At 44.2% G+C, this 12,443-nt stretch overlaps 1 protein-coding gene across 1 annotated transcript in view; it reads left to right on the plus strand.

Moving 5' to 3' along the window:
* The window catches only part of bicd2 (bicaudal D homolog 2 (Drosophila)), a 55,702-nt gene extending 43,410 nt beyond the window's left edge, over positions 1-12,292 (plus strand). Inside the window, exons 3-8 of the mRNA XM_039013938.1 lie at positions 1,896-2,048; positions 2,594-3,052; positions 3,715-4,719; positions 4,940-5,091; positions 8,129-8,372; positions 9,682-12,292. Coding sequence (XP_038869866.1) covers positions 1,896-2,048; positions 2,594-3,052; positions 3,715-4,719; positions 4,940-5,091; positions 8,129-8,372; positions 9,682-9,684 — 2,016 coding nt within the window. The 3' untranslated portion in view covers positions 9,685-12,292. The remainder of the gene's footprint in view (positions 1-1,895; positions 2,049-2,593; positions 3,053-3,714; positions 4,720-4,939; positions 5,092-8,128; positions 8,373-9,681) is intronic.
* The last annotated feature ends 151 nt before the right edge of the window (positions 12,293-12,443 follow it).

Here is a 12,443-nt window from a genome sequence, read left to right on the forward strand (position 1 = left end):
GCTGGGTGTTGGGTGTTCCTCAATATGCATACTACCATGCTGCACACTCTCATGCTCTGAGTACATTCTCAAAGGACGTTCTCTGGAGTATATTCTTGTGTGGATAAGAGTGTGGAGAACGCATAACACATTTGAGAAGCACCACTGTTTTATCTCACGCTGCACCTCCCCATTCACTGAACGTTCTTCCAGCCAGGACAATGGCAATAGAGACAAAACAAGATGTACTTCAGAATTATCAGCTAGATATACAGTACCAGTCAAAAGTTTAGACACACCTAACCATTCCAGGGGTTTTCTTTATTTTACTATTTTCTACATTGTAGAATAATAGTGAAGACATCAAAACTATGAAATAACACATATGGAATCATGTTGTATCCAAAAAAGTGTTAAACAAATCAAAATATATTTTATATTTGAGATTCTTCAAAGTAGCCACCCTTTGCCTTGATGACAGCTTTGCACACTCAACCAGCTTCATGACAAAGTCACCTGGAATGCATTTCAATTAACAGGTGTGCCTTGTTAAAAGTTAATTTGTGGAATTTATTTCCTTCTTAATGCATTTGAGCCAATCAGTTGTGTTGTGACAGGGTAGGGGTGGTATATAGAAGATAGCCCTATTTGATAAAAGACCAAGTCCATATTATAGCAAGAACAGCTTAAATAAGCAAAGAGAAACGACAGTCCATCATTACTTTAAGAAATTAAGGTCAGTCAATATGGAACATTTCAAGAACTTTGAACGTTTCTTCAAGTGCAGCCGCAAAAACCATCAAGCGCTATGATGAAACTGGCTCTCATGAGGACTGCCACAGAAAAGAAAGACCCAGAGATACCTCTGCTGCAGAGGATAAGTTCATTAGAGTTATCAGCCTCAGAAATTGCAGTTCATGTAACAGACACATCTCAACATCAACTGTTCAGAGGAGACTTTGTGAATCAGGACTTCATGGTCGAATTGCTGCAAAGAAACCACTACCAAAGGACACCAATAATAAGAAGAGACTTGCTTGTGCCAAGAAACACGAGTAATGGACATTAGACCGGTGGGAATCTGTCCTTTGATCTGATGAGTCCAAATTTCAGATTTTTGGTTCCAAAAGCTGTGTCTTTGTGAGATGCAGAGTAGGTGAACGGATTATCTCCGCATGCATGTGTGGTTCCCACCGTGACGCATGGAGGAGGAGGTGTGGGGGTGCTTTGCTGGTGACACTGTTGGTGATTTCTTTAGAATTCAAGGCACACTTAACCAGCACACTTAATAATCTAGCTAGCCAGCTAGTTTAACAGGCAAAAACTACCTAAAACTAATGTTATGCAAGGTAGATGACTAGCTGTCAATTATTCATGGGTAGCTAGCTACCAATTCTTGATGGATAGCTAGCCAGCTAACCAGTTAGCCCTATTGACTTACCATGGGCTTGCGATCTACTCACACTAACACTATGTATTTGTTAAGTAATATACTAAATATTTTGGTCACAGAACATATGAGATGTTATTGGTCAACACTTTATTCCGAAGTCAGAGTTCATTTTATCTCCTTTTAGCTAAAATACTGTCCGGCATTGATTTCAATACATTTTGTGTAATTTTTTTTCATGGTTGCATCATTTTTTTGTGCATGCTTTCCGTTGAAGCTCGCATTGATGCATGCTTCAAAATATGTACAAACGGAGTACGCATCCAAGAAGTGCCCTCCGTGCTCCGTTTCGCACACTTTGATACTTTGGAGTATGCGTATTGAGAAACACCCGCTGCGTTGACTTTACAGTACAACCACGGAATGCATTTTTATCAAACCCACATGTCCTTGTGTTGCGCTCTCTGACATGACTTTTTCCTCTTTCGCTTCTTCTCTCACCAATTTCTCTCCCCCGTGTCTGTAGAGCTCTAAGCAGGTAGAGTTGCAGCGCACCCAACTGCGTGATGACATCAGAGAGTATAAAGTGCGGGAGGCACGTCTGCTGCAGGACTACAGTGAGCTGGAGGATGAGAACATCTCCCTGCAGAAACAGGTGTCCCTGCTACGACAGAGCCAGGTGAGAGGAAGAGGAAGGGACCAAGGGGAGGGGAAGTATGAGGGAGGATTCACTTAGCAGACGCTCTTATCCAGAGCGGCTTACAGGAGTGATTAGGGTTAAGTGCCTTGCTCAAGGGCACATCTACAGATTTTTCAACTAGTCGGCTCGAGGATTCGATCAAGCGACCTTTCGGTTACTGGCCCAACGCTCTTAACCACTAGACTACCTGCCGCCTCCCCTGCCCTAGGATAGTCCGCTGGGGTAGGGGACGAAGTGGGCGCTGTTGTGTATGGAAATTAGCGGAGGATGAGGGCTTATTGTGGGTAATGGGTAGCGGTAAAGGTTGTAGAGTTATAGAGACTGGCCAATACACTTCAGATGTTTGGGTGAAAAAGTGACCAGGCTCGATAGTCGAAAGCCAGGGCCAATGAATGAGGATATTGATACAAGGAGCAACTGGAGGGGATGAGAGAAAAATATGCTTTTGTGATGAGTGTAAGGGGGATTCTCCCTATTTAGTTAGTGATTCCTCTGATGTGCTGTGGCTTCTCTGTGATCTCTAGGTGGAGTTTGAGGGTCTGAAGCATGAGATCCGTCGCCTGGAGGAAGACTCCCTGTGCCTCCACAGCCAGCAGGAGGAGGCCATGCGCCTGAGGGAGATCGCCGAGCGCCAGCTGACCGAGGCTCTGGAGACCATTAAGACTGAGCGCGAGCAGAAGGCCGCCCTGCGTAAAGAACTGTCCCACCACATGACCATTGGGGACAACCTGTTACCATACTACCACAGTTCCCTCAACGTCTCCCTGGACGGACTCAAGTTCAGCGAGGATCCCACTGCTGCCACCAACGAGCCGAACCACGATGACTCGTTCCGCGGCTACGAGAACGGCCTGGCCAAGGTGGCCGCCGACGGCAACGAAGATAACAAAGCCAAACTTCGGCCCGCCCCCAGCCTAGTGGATGACCTGCTGAGTGAACTCAACATCTCAGAGATCCAGAAACTCAAGCAGCAGCTCATGCAGGTAAGATGACCACATAGTAGCTTCAGCAGGCAGGACTGTAAAAATGCTTAGCCTGTTTGCTTTATTCACAGTCAACTGTCAAGGTGTCAGCGTCCCTGGTAAAGCAATAAAGTAATAATTAGCATTATTGAGCTGTGTTTGTAAGTGTTGCCTGGAAAATAGATAGGCTTACATGCAGCTGTGAACACTTCTCTGACTTATGGCCGGAAAGTTCATTAAGCATTGTGGAACACAGTGTTCATCCATTTAGGGACATTGATTACCTATACTGGCCTTAGTGGCCTAGTCAAAGACTAATCAATTGAGCCCTATGTGGGACTTCATGGGCTACATGGACTGACTAGGCTACTTCTCTTATACATGCACTGTTGACTTGCTGGTGAATAAATACTGTGTGAAGTTATTGAGTGAGTATCTCACACTACAGTGTCTCACACCACATATGGCGTTTTGGATTACACTTCATTTTAGAGCCAGATATTTACCTGGTATTTACATAGAGATTAGAAGAAGAAAAAAAACACAAATGTAACTATATAATTGTTACTTAATTTATCAATCAAAAGTAATAAACACCAAGCTAAAATAGGACTGTAACATAAAGTGTTGCAGACATTTCTCAGTGCTGTTGTGTGACCGTGTCCCGTGTCTGTCTTCTCCAGGTGGAGCGAGAGAAGGCGGCGCTCCTCTCCTCTCTGCAGGAGTCCCAGAAGCAGCTGGAGGTGGCCCACGGGACTCTGTCAGAGCAGCAGGAGACGGTGGGACGCCTCACTGAGAACCTCAGTGCCATGAGGAAACTCCAGGCCAGCAAGGAGCGCCACTCGGCCCTGGACAGCGAGAAAGAGCGAGACAGCCGCGATGACGGTGACGGGGACTACTACGAGTTGGACATCAACGGGCCTGAGATCCTGCAGTGTAAGTACACCATCGCCGTATCCGAAGCCGGGGAGCTCAGACAGGAGCTGAAGACACTTAAAGCCGAGTACCAGTCGTGCCACAGCCAGTACGAAGAAGAGCGAGTCCGCCTGGAGAGCGACGTGGCAGGGCTGAGCGAAAAGCTGGCCTCCCTGGAGAAGACCAGCCGGCAGGAGCACGAGGAGGTGACGAGGCTGGAGAAGGATCTGCGGCGAGTGAGTGAAGCGGTTGGCGAGTCGCAGGGAAGCCTGAACGTGGCGCAGGACGAACTGGTGACGTTCAGCGAGGAGCTGGCCAACCTCTATAACCACGTGTGCATGTGCAACAACGAGACGCCCAGCCGGGTCATGCTCGACTACTATAAGGAAGGCAAGGCCAGTATAGGGGGCAGGGGCAGCCGAGAGGGGAAGACACAACATCTGTCCCATGTTCTGCTCTCCAACGGGCTGGTTCCTGAAACTGAATCCAATAAATCTGAAGCCAGTGACCCAGCCACCCCAGAGTCCCGTTCAGAGCCCATGAACATCTATAACCTAGTTGCCATCATCAGGGACCAGATCCGTCACCTGCAGCAGGCGGTGGACCGCACCACAGAGCTGAGCCGTCAGAGGATGGCCTCCATGGAGCTGGGTACTGTGACCGATAAGGACAAGGAGGCCTGCATGGGGGAAATCCTCAAACTCAAGTCTCTGCTCAGCACCAAGAGAGAGCAGATCGCCACCCTGAGGGCCGTGCTCAAGGCCAACAAACAGGTGTGTGTGATAGTGTGAATTTTCTGCCAAAACATGAGCAGTTGGTACTGTTTAAAAGTGGAGGTGATACGGTATGAAATTAACAGTAGTTGAGAGTATTTACTTTTTGTGTAGAAGTTCAGAGTTAATATTAGCATAAGGTCTTACTAATCCTGTGACTGTGACCTCCGCCCTTCATTCTAATAAAATCGACAATAAAGTATTCTACTCTACTTTGCAGACGGCTGAGGTGGCGCTGGCCAACCTGAAGAGTAAATACGACAACGAGAAGACCATGGTGACCGAGACCATGTTGAAGCTCCGCAATGAGCTCAAGGGCCTGAAAGAGGACGCTGCCACCTTCACCTCATTACGGGCCATGTTTGCTACAAGGTAAGGCTTAGTAGAAACACGCTAAGAGCTTATCGGTACACTTAAGTTATCAGAATTCTGCTTTTAAATGTAATGTGAAAATGTAGTTTCCCGCCTAAATACACATACCCAAAAGTAATTTATCACGAGTACAAAAATGAAAATATGAAAAATCATGTGATTCTTTTTTTTCTTCTATTCAACAAATGTGGGGGAAATGGGGCTTGAAATGATTGAAATACTTTCCATGTAGTAACAATGAAATTATAAAGACTTACGATAATATTTCACCTTTCTCATAACTGTAGAATAAATATGATATACTTAGTAATATTATAATAAATATACTTAGTGACAGTACAAAATTGGCACGATTTCATATAACTGACAACAAAGCATTTTCTGCCCAGCTTCCTCTGAGAGACTCAAAGACGTCATTCAAATGCCTGCTGACTCGTTACAACTTCAGCTTTATGAAAAAGTAATTTCGTCCCTCTGTGACCAAGAGGAAGTGGTCTTGTTTCAATTCTACAAAAGTATTTAGTATTTTTTCATGCTGAGAGCTCTAAATCGACCGGAGAACATTACAGTGAGATGAGACTCATTTCCTGCAATCGCTAGGTTTTCTCGTTTCATATGCCATATTGCATGCAGGGTTCCCCATTTTATTCCCCCCCCCCCCCACAATTTTTCTGAGAGCCCCCCCCCCAAAAAAAATAAATGTGCAACATTTTATTTTTACATAAATGACTGTAAAAAGACCAGAAAATCAGCTCCATGTGATTTTAATTTTAGAAATCTGTTCAAAAGTATTACCACGCATAATATATAGATACAGTGCATTCAGAAACTATTCAGACCCCTTCCCTTTTTCCACATTTTGTTACGTTACAGCCTTTTCCATTCTTTTTTCCTCATCAATTTACACACCATACCAAAATGACAAAATCAAAACAGGCTTTTTTGAAATGTTTGCACATTTATAAAAATATATATATAAAAAAAATCCCTTATTTACGTAAGTATTCAGACCCTTTGCTATGAGACTCAAAATTGAGCTCAGGTGCATCCTGTTTCCATTGATCATCCTTGAGATGTTTCTAAAATTGATTGGAGTCCACCTGTGGTAAATTCAATTGATTTTAGACATGATTTGTCTATATAAGGTCCCACAGTTGACAGTGCACGTCAGAGCAAAAACCAAGCCATGAGGTCGAAGGAATTGTACGTAGAGCTCCGAGACGACAGGATTGTGTCGAGGCACAGATCTGGAAAGAGTACCAAAACATTTCTGCGGCATTGAAGGTCCTCAAGAACACAGTGGCCTCCATCATTCTTAAATTGAATACATTTTGGAACGACCAAGACTCTTCCTACAGCTGTCCGCCCGGCCAAACTGAGCAATCGGAGGAGAAGGGCCTTGGTCAGGGAGGTGACCAAGTACCCGATAGTCACTCTGACAGAGCTCCAGACTTCCTATGTGGAGATGGGAGAACCTTCCAGAAGGATAACCATCTCTGCAGCCTTTATGGTAGGGTGGCCAAACAGAAGCAACTCCTCAATAAAAGGCACATGACAGCCCGCTTGGAGTTTGCCAAAAGGCACCTAAAGACTCTCAGACATGAGAAACAAGATTCTCTGGTCTGATAAAACCAAGATTGAACTCTTTGGCCTGAATGTAAGCATCACATCTGGAGGAAACCTGGCACCATCCCTACAGTGAAGCATGATGGTGGCAGCATCATGCTGTGGGGATGTTTTTCAGTGGCACGGACTGGGAGACTAGTCAGGTTTGAGGGAAAGATGAACGGAGCAAAGTACAGTGAGATCCTTGATGAAAACCTGCTCCAGAGCGCTCAGGACCTCAGACTGGCGTGAAGGTTCACCTTCCAACAGGACAACGAGCCTAAGCACACAGTCAAGACAATGCAGGAGTGGCCTTGGGACAAGTCTCTGAATGTCCTTGAGTGGCCCAGCCAGAGCCCGGACTTGAACCCGATTGAACATCTCTGGAGAGACCTGAAAATAGCTGTGCAGTGACGCTCCCCATCCAACCTGACAGAGCTTAAGAGGATATACAGAGAGGAATGGGAGAAACTCCTCAAATACAGGTGTGCCAAGCTTGTAGCGTCATACCCAATAAGACTTGAGGCTGTAATAGCTGCCAAAGGTGCTTCAAGAAAGTACTGAGTAAAGGGTCTGAATACTTATGTAAATGTGATATTTCAGTTTTTTATTTTCAATACATTTAATACATTTCCGGAAAAGCATCAGATAGATGGTCTACATATTCTGAGACTGAGGGGCGCTTTTACGCTCGCTCGGATGCTTTACCTGAGATTGATGCGTCTTTCTGTCGGCGCGCGTCTCGGTCAAATAAATGATCAATACTTTATTGGATTTGGACTTGCAAGGAGGTACATTAGGGCGGGTCAGGCTCCCTAAAACACGCCCATAACGCCGGCCCTGAATGAGCTTCTAGGTTGTTGAGGAGCTGTGTTTCTGCCAGAGGCTGCATGCAAAGATGGTGGATAAATGAAGATGGTTCACTTAAGCCGTTTACCAATGATAAAAATGGTCAGTTCTGGTCTACTTAACTGGGGGTGTCTCCCATAGACACCAATGCAATAGCAGGTGGGTCTGGTCTACTTACTTCATTGACTTTCATCGAACCAGGAAAAAAAAAAGAAAAAAAAGCGAGTGGGGTGTCTCACTTCCTCTTCCGTGTCTGCTGCATGTGTGTGTGGGAGAGACGGGGCATTGTGGGAGCTGTCTGATGTAATACTGAAGAGTTTCAGAGGCTGCTGGCAGGCTCCTCCTGACAGCATCTGGAAAATGTGGCTCTGTGAGTCTGAACGGAGGAAACATGCACCGACTGACAGCAGGAAAAGATGTGCGCCATCTGGTGGAGAAAATTATAAGTTCCTTATTTGGTTTTCATTTGACTAATATTTTCCCCTCTCACTATTCCTGTCTCTCTTTTGCTCTCGCCCTCTCTCTTTAATCTCTTTATCTCTCTTTTTCTCTGTCTCCCTCCCCCCTCCTCTCACCCTCTCAGGTGTGACGAGTATGTGACCCAGCTGGATGACATGCAGAGGCAGCTGGCTGCAGCGGAGGATGAGAAGAAGACCCTGAACTCCCTGCTCCGCATGGCCATCCAGCAGAAGCTGGCCCTGACCCAGCGACTGGAGGACCTAGAGTTTGACCACGAACAGGCGCGCCGCGGCGGGGGAGTGGCGGCGGGCGGGCGGGGGAAAACCTCCTCATTGGCGCGGGGCAAAGGGGTATCGGCCAATCATTATGTAAGTCAGAGACGCTCCTGCAGGGTCCTCCCCGAGCCCAGCGGCATCCTGGGAGGCCCCGTGGTCCTCTGCAGCGAGATTTACTTTGACCTTTGAACTCTAACCTCCATCATAACCTCTAACCTCCATCATAACCTCTAACCTCTCATCACGCTTTGCACTGCTGATTTTCACCAGCATGGTTCTGTCAAGGCTGTTGCTGTGACTAGGACAGTGGTGGCTAACGGTGTGCTTGTATTTACTACTATGTGATAGCTATGTGTTCATATCCAGCATGGCATGATGCTAGCTTGGCTCAGGCATACCTTTTCTGCTAGTAATGCTCACGGAGTGGCAGAATGTTGGCACGGTTGTAGAATTTACTGCTATCAGCTCTCCTCTAACAGTCAGAGTTCAGAGCAGTCGTGTGTACATAACATAATCTGTTATGTCTATGTTATTTCATGTTTATGACAGTGTAGCTCTTATGACGAAGGCTTCAAGTAAAGTGTAACTGAGTAAGCTAATAACTTTCATTCAGACAGGCAGCAGTGCAGGCTGCAGAAAGACCTCTGCTGCTTCCGTCTGGTCCATACCATTCGGGGACCATTAAAACAGTGCAATGAAATGTACCGTAGCTGCTAAATAAAAGAGCACTGGCTAAGCACTTGTGATATCACTTTTGCTGTGATGTCACAAAGTGATAACTGTGGTGTGGCACATTGGGTTTACAGATTAAGTTCCCTGGCACTTGATGTAATACAGATTGTAGGGCAATGGTCATTACAAAGGCAAATAGTAGAGCACTTCTAAATGAGGGTTAGTTACAAACCCTAATTAAGGAATATGCATTTTTTTAAATGATATATGGGTCTAGTTTTGTGGGAATTAGCCTGGTGGTTTTGAAATGTTTAGTGAGGATTTTCAGAGTAAGGTGAAGACTGAGTAAATCTGTTCCGTACACTCCAACCCTCTTATAACCCTTATCCAGTCATCCATGTCTGCCCCATCCTCCTCATCTTCTCCTACCTGTCACCAGAAACCTGTATGCTGGTGTAACTTACATTGACCTCATAACTCATGATCATCCCTAACCTGCACGTTGAGTACCATACTTGTGAGTCTTCTGTTTCCTGCAGCCAGTTGCATCATGGTCCACTGTGCACGACTAACCCTTACCATGCTAACCCCACTGACTCCCCCACCTTACCAATGCCACTAACGCAGGTAATGATTTTATGAAATTAGATTGTATCAAATGAATACTGACCAAATGATAATCATCAACTTTCAGATTTTAATGTTATCTTATTTTCTCTCCATTTTACAGTAATTTATTCAAGCCCAGTGGCCCCTTCAAAGATTGACAGTCACCTTGCCGATGATTAATTCAGTACACCCCCCCGTGGCCTGAGACCCATGTCAGAGACACACACTGCTGTAATGCGAGGACTTTGATATCTGAGTGCAAACACACACCAGAGTATGTGAGCGGAGTTGAGCGGTCAGAGATCCCACTCGTTGCTCACGGAGCAGTCTTCTGCCACTCCAAATTCGCTCCATTCGTTTTCTGTTTAAAAATAATGATTCAACAAACACCCCCATCTACTTTTGTGACTATGTACTCATATCAAGATTTCTTTGCATTAGTGGTGGGGTAGGCTAAATAAATACAACAGAATACGCATAATTAAAAGAACATAATGAAGGAAATGAAAAATGCTGGCCAGAGCATGCCCAGAGATCGTGGCTGAGCGGTACCGGAGCGAAATTGAAGCGGGATAGAAGGCCGCCGCTCCAACGTTTTAGAAATTTGCTCCATGCTCCAGCCAAATGAAGCACGCTCCACTTCAGCTCCACTCTGCTCACGTCCTCTGACACACACACACACACACACACACACACATGCTCCAGGCCCCTACAGACACACATGAAACCCCCAGGGGTTTTGTCCCTCTGTGCGGCTACAGTAAACAAGAAAGTCTCCTCGGTATGATGACCAATAGAGGTCTATTTCTATGGGTATGACCCGCATTTGTGATCCAGTCACTCACTCCACATTGTCCACCTCTATACCATTATAACTCTTTGTATCTTTCCCCCGACTATAGCCGACTCCAACTCAACGCCACGATTTACGATGGAGTTGAGTGGCGACAGTGTTGGCGAACTGGAGCGCCAACGTCACATAAAAACCCACTGTCGCGTGTAATTACGGGCTATGTTTTGGGTGCTGTAATCATTTTATGTGATAGTCGCCGCTCAACTCCATCGTAAATCATGGAGTTGAGTTTAATCGGCTACCCGGATGACTGCGCCCTTTTAATGTATTTATTTATCTTTTATTGCTTGTTGTAACTCAGTGAACGTGTGAGGTGTTCATAAGCTTTTTGTTGCATTTAATAATTGTTGATAATTGGAGCATTCATAATAGAATTTCCATGGAGAGCAAACCTGTGTTGATTTATATTTATTTGTAGAGAAAGATCAGAGGCAGGAAAGTCATAGGAACTAAAGTGACTTGCTACAGTTCTCCCTGGGGTCAATATTCAGTGGGACTCCCAGGCTAATGTAAGTTCTCTGCAAGAACCTGGATAGAAATCTTGATTGGAATGAGTCCTTTCTCTCTTTTGTTTTAAATCTTGTCTCATGTATTTAGATGTTTTATTTAACCTTTATTTATCCAGGTGAGTCAATTAAGAACAAATGATTCTTTACAATGACCGCCTGGCAAATTTTTATAATGTGCTTCAAAAAAGTTAACCGGTGAGCTGGATGTTCAAGAAGGCTTTTTTCCCGCCTTATTCTTCTACCTTCTGGTCTTAGTTTTGACTAGTAGTGCCTTTCTGTCCACAAAAGAGAAGCTAGATTTCGTTTTTTATGTTTTCAATGTCTTTGAGAAGGAATTTGGGTGAGAGGTTTTGACCCCAGTCATTACAGATTGAGGAAAATAATAGGAACTGTGGTGAATTCTTTGAAGTGATTCTGTGATCCTCCAAATGTTCAGAATTGCAAATTTAGGGTGCTATTATTATAAAGAAAAAAACGTATTTTAAACGTTTCGATACTATAACTGTTAACTTTGGCTGCCGAGTTAGTGGTTCGAGGCATTTACAACAGTGGCTGATTGAGAGATTACTAATGCACATACTTATTTATACTCTAGCGTGTATGGCAAAGGTCAGGCAATGTCAATATAGAATTGACAAGTATGGAGGATCATTTCTTTGTCTGTTTTAATGCAATTTTATTAGCCCTTTGTATGTCCTCTAATAGAGTTGTTGTGACTTCAGCAAACAGAAGAAGTAAAGTCATCAACACCTTCTGCAGTGCCATTTAATTCACAGCTTTGTTGATGCAATAAAAGTTACATTTATGTTTTTTTTCCTTCTTTTTTTCACAAGTGCAATTTAAACGCAGTATCAATATGGAAATAAGGTATAAAAATGCCGTCTGTTTGCTGATGCTATTGTTATGTTTTACTACTTACTCACAATCTTGATCCAATTTGAGTTTATCTTTGTACTAAATAACTTGTTTGTATTTATTTTAAACAATGTCATGTATGTTGGTATTGTCAATAATGTGGATTATGATTAGTGGCATATTGATACCATATTGATGTCATTTTCCATGTTATCTTCAAGGGACTTTGGGTGGAGATGGTGGTCGTGTTCCACTGCTTGGTTCGTTGCATGCCATGTCATCGACTGACAGATTGCTATAACATAATGATGTGGTTAGCTGATAGGTAAAATACCTATCCAGGCGTTGTAAGATCTGGCAACGTCTAAGCAGTGGAACGCTCAATAGAAGCCAGTAGCCTACTTACCTATGTGATGATGATGTTGCACTGGCAAGGTGCATGCTTAATAGTATAAACTTAACTTCAGACTTAATGTGGTGGTGTTGGGGTTATTAAAACATATATATTGATCCTATCTAAGCCTATTTCTGCTTTGGTCATTCTATGTCTCCCTCTAAAATAGTCTGTGTATCAATTTAGGAAGTTTTCCAACATGCATTCGTAAAAAAATTAATTGTTGCCATAATAGCATAGGCCTAAAATGAGTCAAATTGGGAAATTGAGGC

Source organism: Salvelinus namaycush, chromosome 2, assembly GCF_016432855.1.
Source record: "Salvelinus namaycush isolate Seneca chromosome 2, SaNama_1.0, whole genome shotgun sequence".
NCBI lineage: Eukaryota > Metazoa > Chordata > Actinopteri > Salmoniformes > Salmonidae > Salvelinus > Salvelinus namaycush.